Source organism: Arvicanthis niloticus, chromosome 15 (genome assembly GCF_011762505.2).
Source record: "Arvicanthis niloticus isolate mArvNil1 chromosome 15, mArvNil1.pat.X, whole genome shotgun sequence".
NCBI lineage: Eukaryota > Metazoa > Chordata > Mammalia > Rodentia > Muridae > Arvicanthis > Arvicanthis niloticus.
Genome location: NC_047672.1, coordinates 41,071,388 through 41,097,752, shown reverse-complemented (window position 1 = coordinate 41,097,752; position 26,365 = coordinate 41,071,388). Strand labels below are relative to the sequence as shown.

General features: G+C 37.8%; 1 protein-coding gene across 1 annotated transcript in view; it reads left to right on the top strand.

Moving 5' to 3' along the window:
• Positions 1–7,393: 7,393 nt before the first annotated feature.
• Positions 7,394–26,365, top strand: part of Kcnd2 (potassium voltage-gated channel subfamily D member 2) — a 465,250-nt gene continuing 446,278 nt past the window's right edge. The window contains exon 1 of the mRNA XM_034519602.2: positions 7,394–9,527. Coding sequence (XP_034375493.1) covers positions 8,413–9,527 — 1,115 coding nt within the window. The 5' untranslated portion in view covers positions 7,394–8,412. The remainder of the gene's footprint in view (positions 9,528–26,365) is intronic.

Below are 26,365 nucleotides of genomic sequence, written 5' to 3'. Positions count from 1 at the left end.
GGTTCTGGCAATCTGTATACAGGTCTTTCTACTTGTGTAGCAGTATATCCAACCACAATATGTTGTTTTAATTTTAAAAAAATGTACAAACTTGCAGCTGTTCGACTTTCACCAATAGTGTGTTCTACGGAGCCTAAGAAAAAATTGAAAAAGGGAAGAGTTAACCTATGGAATAAGAGAAAATATTTGTGAACTCTTTGTTAAACAAAGGATTAAATGTCTAGAATATATAGAGAATTCAAACAACAGAAAGAAAAATGCAATTCAAATGGCCAATTAATCTGAATAGACAGTATTCAAAATGAAGACACATGGATGGACATCATATGTATTTGATGAAAATTTGAAAGTAGCTACTATCAGAGAAAAGTACACCACAACTACAACAGGGTACAAATTTACCTCATTTAGGATGAACGTTTTGAAAAATGTGTAATGAAATTTGCTAGACTATAGTGTAATAGGCATCCTCACAAACTTGAGAGAATGTAAATTAATATGCCTATCAGAGCAAAGACTATAAAATAGACAAACCACTTCTCTTCTGGATGTAACAAAATGACCATGAAGGAGTGATTTAAAGAATGGTTTCATTCTGGCTAAAAGTTTGAGGGGAACATGGCTCAGGCAAGAAAAACTTGGCTTTGGAAGCAAGGGGCTGGCTAGTCATATTGTATCATTACTCTGGATGCAGAGAAATATAAATGCAAATACCTTCTTCTTTTAATTTAGTTCAGGACCAAGTCCTTGAAATGGTGCCACCTGCATTTAGGGTGGGTCTTTCCACATCAATTAACCTAATTAAGTAATTCCTCAGAGGTATTCCCAGAGGCTCCATTCCTAGGTGACATCAATATGAACTATCATATAGATATTCCTAAAAATGTAGAAACAGGACGGCCATATGGCTGCACATTCCCATCCCTAGATATATATCTAAAAGAAGTGAAGTTAGTCTGTTGCAAAAAAAATAGTTTGTATTTCCATGTGTATAGAAGCAGTTGTTTACAATATATAGATGGATAGCTACAGAAAATATCCTATAAGTGCACAATGAAAATCATTCACCAGCAGAATTGATGAACTTCTGCTCTTTTAACGACATCGTTGAAAGGGTATGAGGCATATACTTTCAATTACTGGAAAGAAGTTCTGCTCATTGTGGTGATTTGAATGAAAAAATATCCCCCCATGGGCTACTGTATTTAAACATTTGGTCCCTTCTTGGGTAGTACTACTATGTGAGTGTGTGTGTGTGCGCGTGCGTGCATGCATGCATGCGTGCGTGAGTGTGTGTGTTAGAACCTTTACATTGTATGGCTTTGCTGAAAGAAAGAGAAAAGCAGAGTGGGTTTGAAGGTTTATATCCTCCTTTCTTTTATGTTCCTTCTCTCAGTGTCAGGTGTGGAGTAATGGTGTGATCAACCAGCCTCTTGCTCCCAGGAATGCTGAGATGCTCTTATCACCATCATGAATTCTATCAAAACACAAGCCAAAATAAACTCTTTTATCTGTTGCTTATTATTATTGTATTTTATCACAGTAATAGCAAAGTAAGTAACTAACAAACTCACTTTGAGCATTGATCATCTTAATTAGGAGAGGGAAGATCACAAGCAAATCTCATCTTTTCAAATTTCTGCTGAAGAACAGGAACTGGACATTTTTGAAGAGTTATATAATTTTCCCCATGAAGCATATGACTTGAGATGAATATTTCATAACTGTGGAAAAAGAGAAATAATGACTATTCCAGATCTAGGCAAAACACTAAATTTTGCAAACGAGAATTAGCTGAGCATGGTTGTAGCCAAATAATGTCAAAGCAGCAAGACATGAAGGTTATAGAGTAGAAGAAGTGGAGATGAGAGACATCTCTATCCTTTCTAAGGACTAATTTCTGAACAAATAGAAAACTATAGAAAGTGGCTATGGCATCATTTTAGATGCAATCAGAACTGTATTCTGAATAAAATTTATATAGGTTGCAAATAAATAAAAAACAGATTCTTTTTTTAAATGTCACGATTGTATTTACAGAAGAATCTGAGAATAATGGAGTTCAACAAAATTCCAAGGCACAGAATCAATAAGAAAAAATCTCATTAAACTTCTATGCAGTAAAAATGAACATATGAAAAGGGAAATATAAAAGATCATAACATCTCCACAGGAAGTACAATTTAGGTGTAAAGTTAATTTTAAAACATGTACAGTATCTGTATCTTGAAAGTTACAAAATGCTCACAAAAATAAAAATCAAAATAAATGGGGAAACACCCAATATAGGAAACCTAACAATTCTCCAAAGTTGATTTATAGATGTAATACAATTCCTATTAAAAATCATAGTGCACATGTTTTGCACATGCAGACAAGGTTATTATAAAACTTACATGGAAAAGAAAGGGCAGGCAACAGGTAAAACAATTTAGATAAATAATCTAAAGTAGTATGATTTTTTTCCACTTGGTATTAAGAGTTGTTTAATTACAGTAGTCAATAACAGGGGGTTGTTACAGACACAGAGATGAACAGAATAGGGCAAAAAAAAAATAAATAAATAAAAACAGAGCCACAAGAAATAGTTAAGAGATTTCTGACAAAGCCTGAAAAATATATCAGTGGGGGAAAACATCCCAGCCATTTCAATAAAAGGTACAACTGCATTTTCAGTGGTTGAAGAACAAAGACGATGTCAAAGGAAGAATCATAGAATGAAACTTACTTAGCTTACTTTATGTAAAAATTAAGCAAAAAGGTCATAGGTTTGATTCTAAAATGTAAACCATAAAGTGCTTAGAAAATTTAGAGAGAAATATTAAGGAATAAGAACATTTTCTTGAAACCAGCAGTGCAACTACAAAAAAGGAAAAGTTGACAAATTGAGTTTCTGCAAAATTAAAACTTTTGCATTGCTATAGATGCATGAAAAATTCCAAAGAAGCTACACAGAAGAAAAAATATTTGAAAACAATGTATCTGCTGCAGGAAAACTGTTTAGATCTATACACTTTTCAAAGTAAATCTAGAAGATCAATCAAATTTAAAATGGAGAAAAGACAAGAATGGGATCCCCATTTTATTGCAGAATATGTACAGATGACAAATAAACACAAAATATCTTCCATAAAATCACTCATTAGGAAATTAAAAATTGAAACTGTAATGAAATACAAATGATAAATCATTGTAGACAGGAGTGAATGTGGGATGATCATATCTGAATCATTAATATACTTCTATAGTAAAGGGAATATCCAGTGTTAACTGAATTACTGTTAAATTTGCTTATGTAGGGCAAATCTTAAAGTGAGGATGGGCGGAGGATCCTGGAGAAGCAGAGACTTAACTGAAGTAGGGAAGTGCAAACTCACTAAGGCATGGAAGGACTGGGCTGAACCCTTTTTGATTCCCATGCACATAAAACTAGTGCTCATGCAGCTTAGCTCTGTGTGTGCTCAGGTTGGGAGATGCTCTTAGCAGCTTCAGGATTGGCTGGATCAAGTTTCTTGGTCAGTCTTAAGTATTCTCATGTTATCTCAAGCAGTTATTTTAGGTAGCATTCTCAAAGAGATAGAGAACAGATTAGCGGATGATGGTAAGAGTTGTAAGGTGGAGTGCTGCTTTATGTTTATAAAAGGGAATCTTTGTAATTTCAATATTCTTCATGTCTATTATGATGGTGGACAGTTAACAATAACTAAATCTAGAAATAAGGGTAAGCACAAAAGTCAGTGTTTGTAAAATTAATAGATTTTAAATGTATTAGTAGATTACATTTTCAGTACTTAGAAAGTTTGTGTTCTCCCAATTCATATGTTGAAATGCACTCCCAGTGAGGTAACAATAGTATATGGAAGCTTTGGGAAACTATTGAACAATGAAAGTAATGATTATATCAGACATTTCAAGGTTGAGATTAAGCCCAAGAGAATTATCTTGTCCTTCTACTACCGGGGACAAAGTTAAGTGTCACCTCCTGATTACAGAAAGCACTGACTCACTAAATATCAATACACTTGACCTTCTAATTCTGTTGGCCACTCGTCCTTGGATCTCTAGCTTCTAGAACTGTGAGACACAGATATCTATTTTCATAAATTTCCCAGTTTGTGACTGTTTAGATGGACTCAGAGGATATCAGTGTTAGCATCTGGCTGTGATTTAATAAGATATGAAGCAATACCTTTAGAGGAAGTAGGTGATAGTTATAAGGAACCCATATCTATACCTACACCTACACCTACACCTACACCTACACCTACACCTACACCTACACCTACACCTACACCTACACCTGTAGCTATACCTATTTGTTACAGGTCTTAAGATTGTTTTTAACAACAACTACAGCAACTACAACAACAACAAAAAGCTTTTTAAATGCCATGTAAGAATGAATTGGTAGTGAGTATGAGATAGTCAGGCTCACTGGGTTTCTGTGTGTCTGCTCCGGGAAGTAATGAAGGAGTTAGCACCATCAGGGTTCATTCCTGGTCTTCACTTATCAGGAGAAGAAAAGAAAAGCTGATGTGATTAGAAGATGATAGTGAGTTCAATTTTATTGTACTGAGTTTTCTTTTGCTGCCCATTTGATTAATATGGTATAGGATACAGGATGGAAAGGCAATGGAGATGAACTGGAATCTTAGGACAAGGAAGAGAAACAAGCACTCTGTTGGGTTTTCAATATGCAATCTCTCTATGTTTCAGTGATCAACCGAAAATTAAAATGTCAGGTATTTGCCTGTTGGGAGAGGGAGATATGCTTTATTCAGAGATAAAAGTAAGTATGATGTCTTTGTGGGAATTCCATGCACAGGCTGGATAAGATGAATTTCATGAGCATTAAAATAACAAAATAGCTAGTTTCCCTGTTTTTAGAAAAATACACTGGAACTGGAAAATATCATCTTTAAGTTTTACAACAGGCCTAAAATATTTTGTTTTATTATCTATCATTTTTTTATTCATAGAAGCTAAGTAGTTTACTAAATAAAATAAAATCAGTAAATGATTTCCTGAGTAAGAATATGAATCTAGATAAGTTCAACTCCTAAGCGTCAATCTAGATAAGTTTAAATCTTTGCACGGTGAGTAGCTGCCTGTGGAAAACAGATTGCAACGCTTTCCCAAATTGGAGATGTTGTATTTTCTAAGGCTCCTCATGAAGTTAAATATTTATTTTATATTTGTAAATATTTGATCTCCCAGCGGGGAATGTTAAAATGTCTGTTTCACATGCCTGCTCCATCCTTACAGGATAGGATGCTATTTTGGATTTTTAATGCCTATACCTCTTAGTTATTTGGATGTCATGCTTTCTTCATCTTGCCAAGAAGCCATCTTTTTTTTTTTTTTTTTTTTTTTTTTTTTGTACTATCTTATTTCTTATACCAATCGGAAGGCAACCCCCTCCTTTCTATTTGCTAGTTTTCAGCTTTGCAGGTGTTGCAAGCATCCTTCACTTGGCTAATACAAACAAGCAAATAGCAGGTGTCCTAAACTTCCATGTTGCATTAGCTCAGCTTTAGTACCCAGCAGCACTGGAATCCCTAACCCTGCACAAGTAAGTAAGCACGCAAACAGGCTAACTACTTTGACAGTTAATCCCGTATATTACAGGGGATGTTTATTCTCATTCTTTGATGATTTTCTATACTTTTAAGTTCATAGGTTTCTTTGAGCATCCATTTAAAGTAGGCACACAATGTCTATGGTCTCTCGGAAGTCAATTTCTATACAGCAAACCACAACCCACTTTCTTTCCAAACAAAAGACAAGCAAAGAAAACCTTGAAAAATAATGTTCATGTAGACGTTAGGCGGCTTTTTCTAATGAACTTCACTTTCCCAGTGATCTTAATGGTTTTGCAGATCATGATTTGGTACTTCAGATGTAAATTTTCAAAGACATTTCAACAGGAAACTCTGTACATCATATTCCGCGTCCGTCAAAATGCAGTCTGAAGCCTCAACAATGCGTGTCATATAAACACTGAAAATGTCGCAGGAAATTTAAGGATGTTTATGTGATCGGATTCTCCGTTGAATCCGATTTTTTGTGATTCTTTGCCTTTCTAAAGCAGCAACCTTAGATGTAAATTTAACTTCTCGCCACTCACGCCATCTAGTGGCTATGGTTGTTAAAAGCTTGGTTTTAAAGAAGACAGTTAATGACTGGGGGCGGGGTACACGAAGACCAAAATCGGTTGGCCACTACAATTTTCCTGTCTCTCCTCACATCACTCACCCCTCACCCGGACACCTTTTTTTCTTCGGTCATTTTGGATATGCGCAGGGATGCGCAAAGGGCATGAAGAGACACACACTCTCAGAGACTCACGCCCCTGCACGCTGACATTTAGAAAAGGGTCTAAATTCTCCTGTCATTTGCAAAGGACAGGGGAAAAGGAGTTGTGGCAAGACCTAGCCAGAGGAGACTTGTGTGACTTTTCCAGCAAGTTGAACGGGTAATATATTAACCTTAGTAACGTTAACATCTGTTTTGAACAAAAATAATTTTTAAAAAATAAAATAAAGGGACGAGGGGGAATCACTTAAAAATTCTGCCGCGGAGCTTTGCAGGTTTTGCGACCCAGTCACCCCCAAAGGCAACCAATTCCTTCGCGTTCCGCTCTGTTCACCCTCCTTTCCAGCTTTTCTCGAATCTTTTTTTTTCTCCCCATTTCCCACGCTCATCTGGAACCGGGGCTCCGGAGGCAGCAGTAAGCTACCGGTCCCCTTCCTCCTCTCTTCCATCAAACAGCCGCGGCCAAGCGCCTTGAAGCTTCCCTTTGTTCATCCGAGGCTCGCTCATCCCCGGGGTAGAACCACCTGGATGCTCTCCCTTGGTGACATTTGGCGTCGAGGCTGGTGGGTGGCTAGGGTGGAGCGAGAGGAGCCCGAGGGGGCGGGGGCGGAGAAAGGTCAAGGCGAGGGAAAGGCAGGAGACGCCTTTGCCTAACCTGCGTGGCGGGGCGTGCGTGCGGCTCTCGCTCTCTTCCCTGCTTATTTATCGATCGCACGGGCAGAGCTGCGCGCGGAGCTCGGGGGAGATGCGGGACCACCCACTGGCGGGGAAGCAGCGAGCAGCCCTCTCGCGCCCCCGCGCCGCCGAGCGCCTCCTGCCTCCGCGCCCGGACGCCAGCCCGCTCCCGCCTCGGTCCCGGCCCCACGCCGCCACCGCCCGCCCCGCAGCCCGGCAGCCCCGCAGTCCCGGAGCCCCGCAGCCCCGCAGCGCCCCGACCCCGGGGACGCCGGCCGCGCAGTAAGTTGGCAGGAGCGAGTGGCCAGGGCGGCTCGCCTCCCCCGCACCTTTTTGAACTTGTTGCTGTTGGCTCTGCTCGCCTGCGCCTGGCTTTTGGGAAGGTGACAAGGAGGAGGGAGGCACGGAGGGTGGGGGAAGGGGACAGAGAGCTCGCCAGAGCTTTATTTATGCTCCCCGGGAGCCTGGGATCTGGCTGCTTGGGAGCCGCTGGCTCTGCCTTTCCCTTTCCGGGTGCAAGGCGACGGCAAAGTCTCTATGCAACTCAGCCCCGGCGCGCACTTTGCCAGGTATGTACCGCGGGTGAGGCGCGTTCTGCGCGGAGGCAGATGCTGCTGCCGCCACGGCGGCGGCGGCTGCCAGCTCCCGGGCTCTATAACTGTCACATTGCACCTGAGCTGAACTTGAACAGAGAGTGAAGGGGGCCCATCGGGCGAACGCTCTCGGCTGGCTCAGAGGGTGTCAGTCATCGTAGGGGGAGAAAGAGCTCTAGACGGACGCCCCCCGCCGCGAGCCCTGCACTTCACCTCCATCCCTGCAAGCGCAGCGTGAGTAGAGGCGGCCAACAGACTCCAAGGGACGCGGGACAGCAGCTGTGACCGCATCTCCGGAGCTACAACAACAGGTCGTCTTTTTGAGACGCCTTTGGCGGGAAGGACCACTTCAGCAAAAAAGGGAAGGTGAAAGGGTTCTTTCTTTTAAGAGACTACCACTGGTTGACTTTCCCCGTTTCCTCTCTCCTGCTCTGTATACCGACCCTATATCAACCAGACAGTATCAGGGGAGAAGTGAAGACACCTGTTTGAAGCAAGGCTGTCTCCTGTCTCCGCAGTCACCTGTGCGTTTACATGTGCCAGGAGGTGCCCTGCTCTAACTGTTGGCAGAGATTTGTTCAGGCTCTATGGAGAGAGAATTTTAGGTCACTGTATTTTTTTTTTCTTAGTATCCTAAATACTTGTTTGTGAGGGAAAACGGGCCTTCCGAGTACTGTGACTTCACCTGCGCCACCTTGGAATAACAGTGTTCCTGTGAACAGTGTTCCCAGTGTTTTGTCTGAAGTGAAGTGAGGGCATTTTGTTACTATAATTGTGTTAACTTTGGGTGGCCCCCTAATCACTCTTGGGACCTCCACTTCCAGACAGCATGGCGGCCGGTGTTGCAGCATGGCTGCCCTTTGCCAGGGCAGCCGCCATTGGGTGGATGCCTGTTGCCTCGGGGCCTATGCCAGCTCCCCCAAGACAGGAGAGAAAACGGACTCAGGATGCCCTAATTGTGCTGAACGTGAGTGGCACCCGTTTCCAGACATGGCAAGACACCCTGGAACGGTACCCAGACACTCTGCTGGGCAGTTCTGAGAGAGACTTTTTCTACCACCCAGAGACCCAACAATATTTCTTTGACCGTGACCCAGACATCTTTCGCCACATTCTCAATTTCTACCGCACGGGGAAGCTTCACTATCCCCGCCATGAGTGCATCTCGGCTTATGATGAAGAATTGGCCTTCTTTGGCCTCATCCCAGAAATTATTGGCGACTGCTGTTATGAGGAGTACAAGGACCGCAGGCGGGAGAATGCAGAGCGCCTCCAGGATGATGCAGACACTGACAATACAGGAGAGAGTGCGCTGCCCACCATGACTGCTAGGCAGAGGGTCTGGCGGGCCTTTGAGAATCCCCACACCAGCACCATGGCCCTGGTGTTCTACTATGTGACTGGGTTCTTCATTGCAGTCTCAGTCATCGCGAATGTGGTTGAAACAGTTCCATGTGGGTCTAGCCCAGGCCACATAAAAGAACTTCCTTGTGGGGAGAGGTATGCAGTGGCCTTCTTCTGCTTGGATACAGCCTGTGTCATGATCTTCACGGTCGAGTACTTGCTTCGCCTGGCCGCAGCACCTAGTCGTTACCGTTTTGTGCGCAGTGTCATGAGTATCATCGACGTGGTGGCCATCCTACCCTATTACATTGGGCTGGTGATGACAGACAATGAGGATGTCAGTGGAGCCTTTGTCACACTCCGAGTCTTTCGAGTCTTCAGGATCTTTAAGTTTTCCCGCCACTCTCAAGGCCTGCGTATACTGGGGTACACGCTGAAGAGCTGTGCGTCAGAACTGGGCTTCTTGCTCTTTTCTCTCACAATGGCTATCATCATTTTCGCTACAGTTATGTTCTACGCAGAGAAGGGCTCTTCAGCAAGCAAGTTCACCAGCATCCCTGCAGCCTTCTGGTACACCATCGTCACCATGACAACACTAGGGTAGGTGCCATTGTAGGAAATGGGATGGGGACTGGACTTGGGGCAGTCTGATTATGAATCTCTTAGGGCTTCCTGGTGCTTTAGAGTGACTACATGTTTGCTATGAATGGATTTATGAAAGCACTATTTATTTTATTTTTGTTTTTCGAGACAGGGTTTCTCTCTATTGCCCTGGCTGTCCTGGAACTCATTCTGTAGACCAGGCTTGCCTCGAACTCAGAAATCTGCCTGCCTCTGCTTCCCAAGTGTTTTGGGACTAAAGGCGTGCACCAACACTGCCAGGCTTGAAAGGACTATTTAAAAGTTTGGAAACAAATATTTTGATCTGTGAAATGGGTATGACAAAAACGATTGAAATTGTTTGGGAGTTACAGGCAAATATTAATTACTGATATCATAAACTGAGAAATATAGGCTTAATAGACTAATGGATGTGGATGGCATGTCTTTCAACCTAAGAGTCTTGTCTAATTTTACATAGCTATAAAAATTGTAGATATGATTTTCAAAAATTTTATATCAGTATGCTATCATGTTCATTTTCATTATGATTAATAGGTCATACTTAGGATATCAGATCGGAAACAGGTCAACTATACAAAATACAATGTTTGGAAGTCTAGGTTTGTCTCTTGTTTTTAAGAAGCATATGACTGTTAATCCTACAGTTTTCAGAAGCTATGGGGCCCATCAGTCAAAGAGTCTACAGATGGTCCATCAACTACACTTGGAAGGCAGAGCATTAATCTCTGTGAGATTAATGGTTATCATAAGCCAGTTGCAGTGTGCAATTTTGGGTTCTAATTTTTTTTTCTAGAATTTCTTCCCTTCATTCTTTTATTTGAGGGCATGAAGTTTTTTTACAAACCAAAGGAATATATTCTGAATTCATGTTTTCTGAAACAGGCTTTTTAAGGAAAGACTTAAGATTTCTTTAGATGTTACAAAGAATGATGTGGAGTGATTATGAATGCTACTCCAAGTGCAGAAAAGTAGCAGCACTGGTCACAGTAGAAAAACTAATAAAATAAACTAGAAAGAAATGGCTACTTTGTAGAATCCTTAGATAATCCTTGGAGAGGTATCGGTGTTCCTTCTTTAGCTTCGTTGCTGCTTTCTTGCCTAGGCAATCAGGATAAGAAGGATTTAGTAGGGCTATAGGAAAAAAAAAGTTATTCCCAAGGCTGTATTTTCAGCTTTGTGTTTCTGGCTCATTTAATTGGCTTCTTTAAATGACATTGTGGTTAAAGTCAACTTAATTTTATTGGCCATATTGTGCTGAGAAGAATTTCTTGTGTTATATGGCCAACTAGTGGAATATGTTTTTATGAGGGGAAATTTCTGGCTGAGTTAATGAAGAGACTGGCTGAAGTATAAAATACAGGGTTTTGGAATTTGATTAAGTCTCCCATCTCTTTGAGAATGTAATTATAGCTTTTAAAGGTGAATGAACGGAATCTGAATCCTTCTGCCTTTATTCTCCTTTATCCTGCTGGTCGTTTTGTGACAGATAAGAGAGGATGCGACAGATTATTACAGGTGCTTATCCTTTCTCAAAAGAGTTATGTTTATTTTTTGTTGTTGTTGTTCTGTATGTGCTATGTGGAATCATGAAAGGACAATAAGGTAGTGAGGACTGCTGTCATCATTTCCCATTTGAGCTGTACTAAAGAAGCTCTCTGTAAAGACGAAAACAAAGGAGGAGCTACTGAAAGGCAGTACAACGTTACAAAATGTGGTGGTGTGCAGGATTTTTGTGAGGTCTCAGAGAGTCATTTAACATTGCATATTGTCTAGGTGCTCGAATGTAGGTACCATTACAAGGAATGGGGACCAGTTTCTAATTTTAAAGAGCTGAACTTCTAGATACGAGAAGTTAATGTTAACATTTATTTCTGGAGATGGCGTCTAATTCTTACTCTCTCTTGAAATGCATGCTACTTTCTGGGAAAATGGGCTGTGTTACTGTTAGTGCTCACATGCCTTATTTTGTGGATGATTTAACAAACTAAGTTTCTTATGCAGCATCTAGGTGAGCAAATAGGAACCATAAGATACACAAACTTTCTAGAACTTGGAAGCAATAAGGGGGGTTAATTTTTAAGACTTTCAGTTTTACTGAAGTTGAAAATTTTATTACTTTAAAATAAGTTAAGCTAATTAATAACTCAGATTGAAAAAAAACAACAACACTTGGGTTTTAATATGTAGAATCCATAAAATTATATGTGAACATTTAGGAAAGACTATGCTTTATATAATACACTACACTCTCTTATAGGACTATCTGCAGTTCCTTTTTTAAAAAGTGCTTATATTATTTTAATTGCCTGGACAAATAGGCTCTGAAATGCCTTGTCTTTTTGGTGTCTTATTGTTAGTAGCCTTGTGACTCTGTGCTATTTAAGAATGGAAGAGATGTATCACATCTGTCTGTGACTTTATCTTTTATGCTTCGACTTCAGAAGGTGAAGTATAAACTTTCTGGAAAATATGCAGTAGTTTTAGCAGTTGTCAAGCTGTGACTGATAGATGCTCAGGAGTTTTATACCAGACTTCCTATGTTCTCTTTATGTGGCTATTAATTTTAATGAAGCTAACATTTATTAATTGATGAGATCAGATGTGAAATTGATATCCCACATGCTATTATCAGAAGTACCACCTGATTTGAATACTGTTTTCATGAGAAGAAAACTAACCAAGTACACTCTGATGCAGGTCTGACAGAATCAGATAGTATGTCTGAGATCACTGTAGATTGTATCTAGTTGTTTTTGGCTTTGAAGTACTCAGTATGTCTGTCTTGGGACTACTGTATTTATATAATGTTCTCAAATATTAGCTTATCATAGTCTGCAACATGACTGTGCTTACTAGATAAGTATCTAATCTGCCACCAAAATGTATATAATTTTAAGACTACTCATCTTGTACCAGTAAAGTAGAAAAGATTGAATAATATCAATAAAAGGACATGAGAGGAAATTTTTTTCCATTTTTATTGGTTATTTTATTTATTTAGATTTCAAATTATCCCCCTTCCTACTTTCCTCTCCACAAGCCCCCATCTCCTCCCCCTCCTCCTGCCTCTATGAAGATGCTCCCCCATCAGCCCACCCACTCTAGGCTCAGTGCCCTAGCATTCCCCTACCTTGGGTCATTGACCCTCCACAGGACCTAGGGGTCCCCTCTCAGTGATGAAGAGGAAATATTGTTAAATGCTGAGGCTAAGTGACATGTGTATCAGTTCTTTCATCTCACACCTCTTTTTATGAGCATATTTATTTGCTGACATAGGACCAAAGGGTTACTTTCCTGTCCTCCATTTGTAATCCCTTTCCAAAATGAAAAGTCTTTTGCTCTGAATTGTCTGGACCTAGAAAGAACCCATAGTTGATCTTTGGTCAGGGTTAGGAACAACAAATCCAGTTGATGTATTTTTCTTGGGTGGAAGTGCTTGCATAATGCTAAATTTGGGAAATTCCTAACTATTGTCTAATGACAATCAGAAATGGATTTGCGAACGTGGTTCAGTGGAGTTGAGCCTCGGTTTGCATGCTTCTCCATGCTCATGACTTTTACATGGAAGAGATCCCAGGTGGCACAGTAAATCCTTGAGGACTTAATATCAGGTTAGCCAAAATTTGTGTTCCCAGTCATGTTTCCTAACCATATTGATTATAACATGAAGCTCAAGAAGTTCAGAAATACCGTTTCATTTCTGTGGTCCATTCCACTACTTTAACCATAAAACCAAATTGTTTTCATCAAAGGTTTTTTATATGGGAATAAAAATGGCTGTGTGGTATTTCCGTAAACCTGGGACATAGAAGTCAAATGATGTGAATATTATTCTGATTTCTGAGCAAACTTAAAAAAAACTGAAACGTTGATATGCCCACTGGAAAAAAATAAGGTAGAATTACGGCTTTGAGCATAAATAATGATGTGGTGGTCTATTTCTAGAGCCTTAAAAAAAAAGCAACAAAAATGCCTATCCTTTTTGTATTTCAATTTTAATAGTTCTAATATATTACAATTTTTTATTGTTTTCTGAGACAAGATCTCATGAAGACCAGAATCATTTTGAACCCAGTGTATAGTTGAGACTAGTCTTGTACTCATGATTGGCCCACTTCCACATTCCAAATTTTAGATTCTAGGCATGTGCTGTCATACTCAGTTTGTAAACTTTGCTTGTGAGAAACAGAATGAGTGAGAGTTTAGAAGTTAGAAGTTAGTCCGGTGGTAAAGGCATGCTTAACAAAAGAGAGACTTGCATTTTTGTCTCAGTTTCAAATGAAAAGTAAAAAGCAATGTAATTTTATTGCATACTTTCTTACAAATTATTTTTTTCTTAGAAAGGCATAATTTAGGAGTTTAGCACACATATATGATCATAGCCACAGATTGGATACTTTTAGAAATATGCAGTAAAGGAAGAAGACAGAGATAACTTTTATTTTATTTTATTTTATTTTTTATTTTATTTTATTATTTTATTTTATTGAGATAGAGTCTCACTGTCTATCTCTGATTGACCTGGAACTCACTATATAGACCATGCTGGCCTCAAAGTCTTAGAGACATATATTCTAATAACATCTTCCTACTACCTACTACTATGTAGATCATATACGTTTGGGGAATGCTTGGAAAATTATTTATTTATAAACTTTCAGTTTTCTCAGCCTTTCTGAGAAATAATTGTTATCTTGTATTATGTTCTGTACACAAATACTGCTAATGTGATCTGTCAATCTTTAGAGGTGAGAGGCACACAAATTTCTTTCTGGTGAAGAACAATACTCCAGATAACACTCATTTTTATTTTGGTATACCTTAGTATTCACATAAAGTCTTTTATAGGGAATTATCAGAACATTGACTTGGACTTAAAAAAAAATACAGAGAAGCAAGATATGTATTCCCTCTTAAGCAGCAAAGACAAATCTTAAAATCTTTCATTGTATTTAATCTTTGATTTAGAAATATTATCAGATTTCATTTTTAAACTGTATATTTTAGCATCTAAAATGTGAAACTTCAGTTTCCACTTGATTTCAAGACAGAAGTATGCCAGAAAAAAAATATGTGTGTTAGAAGGGCAGCTGTCCCTTTTTCTTCTCAGTTGTCCTTGACTTATTAAATATTTTATTTTTAGAATTAAACCACTTATTTCTGGGGTTCTGCCCTGTGTGTGTGTGTGTGTGTGTGTGTGTGTGTGTGTGTATGTGTGTGTGCACTTAAATGTGTACATTGTGTGTGTGTGTGTGTGTAGGTTTGTGTGTGTATGCATATGTGCATATTGGTGGGCCTGCATGTGGAGGTCAGAGATTGATACCAACTGTCTTCCTTCTGGGCTCTTCACTTTGTTTTTTTCAGACAGGGTCTCCCTGAAGAAGGAGCTTGCAGTTTGGCTCCACTTGGTAAGTCAGTGAGTTCCAGGAAGCTCATCTTTACCTCTTGCAGCCCTGAGATTACGAATACTTCTACATGAACTTAGTTTATATTGGTTCTTGTGGTTCAAGCTGGCCATACTTTCAGGACAAACACTGGTCTTCTCTGCATCCCTTATATTTGCTTTGAGATGTGCTTCTCAAATCTCAAAACTCTACTCTCTCTCTCTCTCTCTCTCTCTCTCTCTCTCTCTCTCTCTCTCTCTCTTTCTCTCTCTCCCTCTCTCCCCCTCTTTCTTTTTTTATTTTATTGTAGTCCAGGCTGGCCTCTGACTCAGATGGTACCTAAAGATGACTTTGAAATCCTGATTTATTTTGTCTCTATCTCCCAGGTCCTGGGATTATAGACTTGTGCCACTACAAATTTCTAAATACGAGGTTTCTCAATTCCAAGGGAAGATGTGCTTTTATTGAAAGTCTATCATTTTATAGATATGAGAATTTTGTAGACTGCCCATAATTGAAATAATGAAGTTGTAGCAGTAATTTTCAACATTTCAGGTTTTTTTTTTTTTTTTTTACTTTTTTAATCCTGAAAAACCCAAATGTATCTAGAGATGTGTTGAGATAATTGTGTAGGGCTCACTTCTAGTGCTACAAAGCATAGACGAGTCCATGAGTAGGAGATTTATTTCATCAGTACAGTTCATCTCCCGACCCCAGTTATGAACTCTGTAACTCACTGTTCATGTCTGTATCATCCCTGCTGGTCTGTGTGGATTTCACTGCAGTTTCTGCCTGTATTTATCCAGTCCCACGGTAGATCGTGACAACACCCAGTCACTATCTTTTGGTTGCAAATTCTCCTCCGGTGAAGGTGAACTTTTAGGCCATTTGGAGCAAACTAATTAATGGTACCTAGCCTGATGCAAATGAAAATCAAGCAATTATGTTGCCTAGATTACCTTAAAAGAGTTGGCTTGTGAAATCCTGAAAATATGCACTTTATGTTCTCTTTCTTTGAAAGAGTAAGAACAGTGATGATAATATTCACTGTGAAGTATTGTTTTGCTGTCAGAGCTTGAATAATTTATTCTCCACCCCCACTATATATGTGTCTTATATTGTCTTCTGAATCACAACAACAACAACACATTCACACACTCATATTGTTGGGTCTCTGGCTGTCCAACTATCCAGAAATGAGTTCAAGCAAGACTATAGGAGGATTTCTGGAGGTTACATAAAAGCCAGCATTCCTTGGGAAATTATGAAACCAGTTTCCATCTGCCCCAAAGAGTCATTCTCCTTACTTCTGGCAGAAGGTACATACTGCTACCTGTGGCATCTATCAAAGTACCAAACCCAATGTTGGTCTCCAGGCTTCCGCAGAATTACAGGTACTTACCATACACTTCAAAGTCCATAAAAACATCCTAGCCCCTCTTCCCTCTTCCTCTACCCTAAAGTTCTTCAGGTTCAAGGACTGCACTTTCCCTAGCTTTCATCCTTCTGAAAGCCCAGCTATTCTCACTATTCTCTTTACCCCTCGCTCATTCTCATTCTCGCTCACTATGCTCTGTTCTCTATATCTCTGTACCTACCTTTATTTATCATTCTTTTCCACTCTCCTGTTTTCCTACTTGGCTATGATTGGTGTACTTCTTTCTCTGCTCTGGAATCTTAGAGATGTCTTTGTCTGTTCTGTTGTCTGCCTGTCCGTGTCTGTCATCTACCATAAAAACGTTCCCTAATAATGGAATAGTCATGTTGGCAGTTTCTTTACTGTGATCCTTCATATACATACATGTTGTATGTGTGTGTGTAGATGAAGAAGGAGGTGGCAGAAAGGGAGAGAAAGAGAGAAAGAACTAAAGAGAGGGAGAGAAAGAAGAAGGCATTGCATTCCCACTAGCAACAGAAGCTAGATTTGGTGGGGTGGAATATCATCTAACGCTGTAGCACTGAAAGGATTCCCAGGAGTGGGACACTGTCCCTTCCTTTATGTGCACATTTGCAGGGCTCTTTGTTTCAAAGGAGTCTATCTGATTGCCTCTCCCTGCCTTTAGTGTCCCCTTCTGAGACCCAGTCTTTATGAAGACCTTCCTCAGGCCTTCCCAGCCTCCCAAGGCTGCATCATCTTTATTTGCAATTACACTTGAACTGTTTTATATATGTAGTCTGGTGCTGTTTTATATATGTAGTCTGGTTTTACTTCCTTCTTTCCTAACTAGATTCAATGGCTTCTGAGATGTGAGTGTATACTGAGTGAGGAGCAATTATTCTCCATCAGTGCTCAAAGAAAGTAGAAAGTAATCTGGCCTAATATGTTGTTGATTGAAGGATGAGATGATAAAGTGCTCCCCACAGAGACACCCTCAAGCAGTGAGGAGCCCTTCTCAACAGGCAAAAATATACCAATCAGAGTCAAACCTCTGCTTTGTTTAATGTCAAAACTACATACATTTATTGGTTGATCTTCTAATGTATCACAACTTACTTACCCTTTCTGTCTGTCTCCCTGTCCCCCTACTCTCTCCCTGTTTTTCCCTTTCTGCCTATCTTTATTCTACTTTTTTTCTCCTCATCTTCTTTTTTTAAAACTGTGAAATACTACAAATTTTCTCTAGTTTATCATCAATCACTAGTTCTTCTGCAAAGGTCTGAATTAATAGTTCTTTATCCTTAATCTGCTTCCTTTGCTGAAGATCAGGTAAATAGCAGATGTCACTGGGAAAGAGAAGGGAACACATTCTGTAAGTTAGTCTTACCTGCATTTTTAAGCCTAGTTTAAATTGAAATAGGAGCAATAGAAGGATCCCCTGCACTAAAAGTTTATCTCGATGACTCTTTGTCACAAGGTATCCTGTCTTTGACTTATTAGCACAAGCTGGTAAGATTTCTTTTTCTATCCAGGTATATTGTTTTTCATAAAAGTAGTGAACTGCTGCCTGCTAGTGACATACACTAAAGATACAGCTGTTATCTATAAGACAGTTCAGGTTTCCCATGGCTTGATCAAAGCACGTGTGTAATAAAGAGAAATTCATTTTCTAAGTAACGGTTTAGTGTTGATCCAGGAGGAGATGGGACAGGAGAGTGTTATCGAAATATAATATATGGCATTCTCAAAGAATTAATAAAAAATGTTTTCAAAACATAAAAATATAGTTCACAGTTGTACATGATGTTTGTGATCACTTAGTACAATCAGTTTTGCCTTGGGAATTTTGACAAGACTGTTATGTAAAGAAAATCTGAATCACAGAAACTGTGGGGGGGAGTAGAGAATGAGTTAACAGAAGTTCATAATGACAAAAAAATAACATTGAGTGAGTAGGAGGGAAGCTGATGTAGTGTCAGATAGGATGCAAGGTTTTGTTCTAAAACTGAGAACGGTCCCTCTCCCACCCTCCAGTAAAAGGCTCCAATTCACATATGCTCCTCATTTGCTTCCCCACGAGGAATACCATCCAGTCACAGTGCTTTGCAAAATTTGGGAAGTATCCTATACTCTCAGGAAATCAAATGAGGCCTGCAGAGTTCAACTTAATTCAGTATGTCTGTTGAACCCTTATTACCAATCATTGGCTATAGTAGTAAACTACATTCTATTTCCCAGTGCTGAGAAACATACAGAACTACACGTGTGGGATAGACAGAAAATAAACACACATACACAGTATGACATCAGTTTGTGAGGATTTCTGTGGAAGAAATTAATTGGGTTGAGATATTTGCTATTTTGGAGAGGGCTAGATAAGGTCCTTTCAAGAGGAATGCATTTGAGCCGAAGACCATTGCAAGGGATGGAGCAGAGGAGAGGCTGTCAGAATGATGCTTTAAAAGGAGGCAGAAAGGAAGTCCAGGTTAGGAACACCCCTTACCCAGAATGCTTCAGACTAGAAGGATTTTTTTCTTGCAGGTTTTGAAGTTTTGCAAATGCATAATGAGCTATCTTGGGTATGCAACCCCAGTCTAAAGGCGGAATTCATTTACATTGTATATACATTTTATGCACAGAGCTTGAAAATGATTTCACACAATAGCTTTAGCTCACTTGTGTTTTCATGGGGATGTGCTACCTGAGGGTTAGATATAGAATTTTCCATTTAAGACACTACAATGACACAAAAAACATTTGGTGGCATTTTGACTTTCAGTTCCAGACTGCGAATGCCAAACCTGCACAGAGCTCTTACGGTGAGGAGTTTGGTGTGCACTGTCTACTCCCATTGTAATAGAAGCAAATGAAGTGCAGAGCTCAGGAGTAAATGGGTTGTGAAGTGTGTGTGTGTCAGGGGTGGGGGGAGACGATACAGGACATTGGAGACCATTGTGAAGACTTCTGGCTTCTACTAGCTTTAGCTGCTAGACTTGGCATTGTATGATATTGTGAAGTAACAAAAGATAACAAAAGATTGGAGCATCACCTTTGTTTCTGTGTACATCTGCTGAGCTTTTGCTTTATAGGATTCCAACTGAATGTGTTGCTCTTTAGTTTTGCCCTCTGAGAGCTAGTTTCTACACTGACCTTCTCCATGAAGCCTTCTACCCTCTGAACTCTGCATCATCTCCGGAAAGAACTACACTTGATGCTGGCACTTGTTATTCCATGCATGACTTTGGGTTTTATTTTTTACCTCTCTAAGTTGAAAGGCTTTCGTGATTGTAGTGTGTACCTTTTGATGGCTGATTTTTCTAGCTCACAATATAATTTTAGAAAAAGTCTGTATTAGAAAGGTGCTGATCATGGGATTGATGTTTGCACACCAGGGAGGGATGCCAATCATATAGAAGTTTAGCTCAAGATGAAGAATATTGAGTGAGTCCAAGGAAAATATAAGTGGTATGTATGAGCCTGGGAGACATAAGAGAGAGAAAGCATGGGAGGAATATGGCATACCCACGGTTAAAATGAACACAAGTTGTGCAATGCTTTGGACAATTTTAAAACTATTTTAAAATTAGCCCCTTTAATTAACAATGTACAAATTCTAGTCCTTAGATCTGTTACATTTACCTAAGCTTAAAATTATAACCAGTCACTTATAAGATTGTTTACAATTGAAGTAACTTGCAAGGTATGGTTAAATTGCTCCTAGCTGAGACAAAGATTACTTAAATAAAAAGCCGAATTCCACATTTTAGCTTAAAAGAAAGAGCTGGTGTACAATAGATAGCTTTATCAGAGATGACAGGATAATTTAAAAAACTTTGAATATGGATTTGAAGATTAGCAGCTGTCTATTCTAATATTAGTGCTTAAGAATGTCACACTGATCTTAAATTCTATTTAAAGGATTTCCGATACTTTTTCTCACTTTGCCTTGGGTACATATATATATCCTTTCTAGGTGTTTGCTACTTTTGTGAACTTGGATGAGAATATGGCTCACGTGTCTTGAAACCTGTGAAGATTCCCATATGATACATATTTTTTAGTAGAACCAAATTGGGAACATTCAAGTAACAGGTGTGTAATAAAAATACACAGAGATAGTGCTGTGATAAGAACTACAGTGCTGAAGAATTAAGCATAATCAAGAATGAATAATTGGAGATACCTCTGTTTAGAGTGATATTTGAATTAACATCACAAAGTATATATAGGACTTAACTTCATAGCGTGCATTTGTGAATTAGCATAATCAAATGAATATCTACATTAACATCACAGATAGTATACATTCATATATATTTGAAACTAAGGGGGTTTCCCTGTGACATCTCACCATGGCAAGCTGTTACCAAGAAAGTTCCTTCCTTCCCTCCACGTTAGGACTGTATCCTACCCAGAAACTCCTCAGAGACTGAGTGGTGAAGACACTTGGATTCACTAAATCTACCACAATGGTGAATTTCTTGATATTGCCTGGCCTTTGTTCATGATGAAGTTGCGCCATGACAGTTACACACTCCTAATTACTCTTTTTATTCTCTTAGAGTAATCATTACAGAAAATAACTATGTATAACCCTATTTTACTCTCATGTATTTTTTTTAAATTATGAATTCTGCTTTATATAATTTGTAAAAATGTTTTCAGTTTCTACCAAATGTGGTGGTTTTAGACTGAAAAATAAGCACAAGTATTACTGTCTTAAATTTGATCAATCCAATAAGGTGTACCAATGTTTTATTGGTCATAAAAGAATATGCCCAACGAACTGCTACAAATGCCTTATTTTTCTCCTTCAGTCCAAAGTCATTAAAATCACGGTTTAAGCTTGCAGAACACTTTAGAAATTGCACTGTAAAAAATTTAATTTATTTTTGAAAAAAGTAAGATGAAGTATAGATGGGACTTACACAAAATCACAAAACTGCTTAGTAAAGAACCTGAGTTAGATTTGGAGGGAACTTTTCCTGAAGTCTAATGAACGTTCCACTATAATTCCCTGGAAAGCCTCCTATATTTTTCTCCATTTTATTACAATTCTTAATATTAAAAAGCATTAGAAAAAACACCCAAAAGCTTCCTCACAATTTAATTAAATAACTAATAATTTTTGTATTTTATTTTTAATCTTGTATGGTTAAGCAAATTCTTGTAGTAATTTTCTTTTGTTGTTCTTTTTGAGCAGTCTGCTAATCAAAGAGTCTGGTTAAACTAAAGAGCATTCCTAAACAAAATGAAAACATGAACCCAAAATTTCACACAACTGTACAAAATTGTGATTACGCAGATCATAGTATTAATAACATGGAAACTGGGCTGTGAATCCAGCATCTAGTATTTTATGTGATCAATTTGTGACTAAAGGACTATAACAAGAATTTAAAATCTGAAATGTTAAGTTCACAGTTTGCTTAAAAAATAGATTATGGCTTTATTATTAGATGTAAAAAAAGAACTTTAAAAATGCCTGAAAGTAAACATTATAATATTAAGACGGTTTGTCTAGCTCATTTAAACATTATGCTTCTATTTAAAATAACGTACAGACTGTTGTTTTAATTCCAGACATTCTGAAAGCAGAATATTTTTCAGAGTGTAAAATGTTACTACAGTCATGGAAATTAGGTAATAGGTGGAAACTTCTAACATTTCAGGGTATATTTTCATAATGAAGCTAACTTGACAAATTACAAGGAAGCAACTTAAATGTCAATAAAATGCATTTAAAAAGTTTATCCTTTTGTTAGTAAGAAATTGAGTTAAAGAAGCCCAACTGTTGGTTGATGCCACTGCACCCAATGTTAAGGAGTTGTTATCCTTTATATAACTTCAGTCACCCATCCATGTATGACCCTCCTTATCACTTTATCTATTTGCTAAATTTAGTATCTCTAATGATGAACTATGAAAATACAAGCTCTTCTTTTAATATTAACCTATACCTAACCACATGTGCCTCTTCTTACTTCACATTATATCCCTGTCTCTGTCCTCTCAACATAAGCAGCAGCTGGTATTCAGTATTTATTATTCTTTAGAATGAACTTTTAATTGAATCTATTCAATTCATATAAGGATAAAATGTGACGTGCGGTCTTTTAAGTTCTTCTATAACTATAAATTTTTTTTACCATGTTTCCCATGCATGACAATTGGTGTTCTCACTTCTATATATCTTCTTCTTTTTGTATATATACTATATAATATTTATTTTTCTTCAAGTATTCTGTTAATGATAGCACATAGGATGTATTCTGATAATTGTTGACATGTAAAAACATTTAGCTTTGTACTTTGGAGTGAAGTTTCCAGACCATACAATTAGGAATTATCTATTGAAGGATAATACCCATTTTTCTCCAACCTTGTTAAATAATTGCACACATTTTTTCTTCTATTTTCAAATCTATGAAGGACTTAAGAGTGTGATTTCTGGTATCACTTTTACTCTTGACTTTCTGAAATAGAGATTATGTTTTGTATCATAACCTGCATTAATCTGCCTATGTTGTAGCCAGATGCAAACACAGGAACCTTAGAACGTCCTCAGAAGGGCCTACTTTACTCATTCCATTGAAATTAAGAGTGAAGATCTGAGGACTAAAGTTGACACTCAGTTAATTTCCTGATAAATGACAGTATTTTATAAAATGTTGCATGTAACTACTACAAACAGAAACAATAAAGACTTGATGCTTTTCATTCGTGCTGATTACTTTTATCAGAATGTGGGTGTGCTTAGAAAATGAAGCAGCATTGTCAAAGAGGATATAAGATCAAACACTAAAAGAAGTTTTTTTCATTCCATGAAATTTTTAATGGTGGGTACTAAAGTGAATATTACTTCTAATCATTCATAACTACCCTTGTCATTTTTCATGTTTACAGCAGAGGCAGTTTTTGTGAAAGGCATAATATAGAGTTCATAAGTGTTTGCCAACTGTTTTTCTGAAATAGATTTCTGCTTCTGGATTTAAAAATCACACTAATTTGATACAAAATGTCACATGATAGCCCAGTAGAGAAATAAAAGAAATGAGATGTAATTGGAAAGTAGTTACCTTGTCTTCCTCACAGAAACAGTGAGCTTACTCAGGGCTGGTATTGTTCTAAGTGCTGCTAAGGGGAGTGTACATTGATCATGCAAATACATTTGTTCTCTTTATTCAGAGTCCAAATAAACTCATATTCATATAAAGTAAAGCTACTATTATTTTATTTAAAATGAAGGAGGCTTCTAGTAAAGTAGTAAATGGTGCAATATATTTGAATATACATAAATGTATATGTTTAAAGTTAAACTGTGCATAAATTAAGATAGCTTTGACAAATCACTCCTGTTCATGTCTGTGTCATTGTTTCTTACATTCTCCAGTGATCAACTTTAGATGTGTTCATGTTACTTTAAGTGTTATCAAACTATGTAGGCACACACTGTCAAACACTATTTAGGGATTAAAAATGCATACACATAACTAAAAATGTATAGATGTAAAATTTGTATTGAGCATATTTTCATGTATTGGCATGTACACCACTCTTGGAATATGCATTATCAAAAGCAATAAACTTCTGTCTTAGGATGGTAAGGCTCTATGCAGAATCTTACGCATCCTTGGCTTGCCAGCATGTTAATTTAATAATTCTATCTGGTGTCCACTTTCAGGTTCAAGCCATGTACTTTGGCTGCCAGCATGTTGATGTTGTTAAAGATAAGCTTTAACATGATGAGCAGGAATAAAAGTATTCCCAGGATAAAAAGGGCTGGCCTGATCAAGCTATATATGCCATTTTTGAAGCCTGACCAAAATAGAAATACTAACCTCAGGCCATGTGTAATTTTATCAGCATTATCTGCCACAACACTCAGTAGACCAGCATTCTTTAAATTCATAAGCTCACTATGCAAAGTTAAAACGTCCAGAGAGGTGTTACAATTATGACAAATATACTGCAAGTGTCTTTAAACTTTTTCCTAATCATAATGACAACACTGTAAATTTAGAACTAACATGAATCCAGTGGTATTTGACATGACACTCGAGATGGCTCCTTACTCTTATACTCTGAAACTCCTTCCAATAATTTGAATAGGATAAAGAGCATTAATCCATTGTTCCAAATGCCTATCTAAATCCTCTTGTATATTCAACACATTAGTAATGTTTTTTGCTAAATGATTAACAAAAGTAGCTGTCTTAACTTCTTGTGTCACAGCAATTGCAGAAGCAGCGGTGCTAGCAATTAATGTAATTAAATACCAGTCCCTATTATGGCTTTGTTAGGTAACTCCCAGGAGCAATTGTAAGTAGTTCTTCTTCAAATCTTCATTATTTCTCTTAATCCTTTCTCAGTTGATTAACTTGCAGCTTTTCCCCCATTCAAAGATAGTAAGTAATCTGTTTTCTCCACTTCCTTCATTGTACAAAACACTTTAATTTGATAGAATGTCATTTGACTTTAATTGTCATTGACTTTAACTTTGACACATGATTTTTGTGGCTCATATGTAAACAGAGAAATATTCAGAGTACTACAGACTCTGAATAAAGGTTTTTCCCCCTTTGACTGTGAAGTTAAAGGTTTATTCAACTGTAGAACCTGTCAGTCACAGTACTTTAGAACTACTTTATCCCTTGCTTTCCAAATGTCTGCATAAAAGTCAGGATTGCAGGGCTGCCCTTCAACTCAGTGCAAAGATTAAGTATTATCACATTCAAAGTAAATTTCTTGAATTTTAATACTTTTTTGATGCTGATTGATTCTTCAATAAAACTATCTTCCAAATCCTTATTCAGTGTCTTTACCTGTTGAAAGAAATTCCAACATTTCTATGCTACTTCTCTTTTCCCTTTGATGCTGGTTCAGAGTTACTCATATCTTTTCTGAGCCATTCTGAGCTTCAGACAATAATTTTCAGAGTCATGCCATTAGGAAATATCCTTGGCTTTGGCTTTCTACAGACAGCATAAGAAATGGTCATATGAAGAGTAATTCCAAAGTCTCATGCAAAGTCATTAGGCTCAGAATATCATCTACCTAGAACCCCATTTAATTTCTTAAAAAACATTTTGTGTTCAAGTATAGAATTTTATACAGTAATATTTATATATGTATATATGCTTAGGTAAGTTTATATAAATATGTATTCTAATTTTTAAATTTTGTTACAGTTTAGGGATTTATTTATTTATTTGCTATGAATCAGTACTACCAGCCATAGGTGTGAGTCAGGATCATTTTTCTACCTGGCATAAGCAGAGTCAGAGTGGCAGGAAAATGCTGAGCAGATTCTGGGCACACTTAGTAGATTTGCTTGGCACTCAAATATATCTTGAGCAAGAAATCTGGAATCATTTGTCACTTTCTGAATCTTACTTCATAGTACTAGCAATAGATTTGAAAACATCATTATTGCACAAAAGTCATTTCAGTTATGTATTATATTTACTTTTATATTTTATTTTTGTATATGTTTTGTCTATGATGTAATAAATATTCATGGAATACAAGGAAGGGATAAATAAAAATTATACTCAGTACTGCAAGATCATTTGGTTAATTTTCAAATATAGAAAATTATTCTTTTACCACGAGTATTGGTAAGATTGCATTAGAAGACATTTAAACCCTTTTTATGGTCTTAATGCTCAAACCCAGAAATAGTGCTATATGACAGCGTATTAGTTTACCACTCTGGGGTACTCTTTTCAGTAACCATGGTATCTTCATATGCTTGAATTAGTTATCTGTATAATTGATATTCATTAGCTGCAGCATAGAATCAAACATACTTAAGTTTTATTTTTTTTAGCAAAAACGTAAGCATGATGCCCAGAAACTTGGGAAAAGAAATGCGCAGTTATATACAAATCTTAACTGGTAAACAGAATCCAGACTTTAGCTACCTTGATATATTGACTGATTCTATATGCCAGACATATACTCAACACTATGAAGGCAGTTTTAAATGTAGGAAACTGAGGAAATTTACAAAGAAATTGTGTCTTTAGATTCTGGCTCTTCTAACAGAC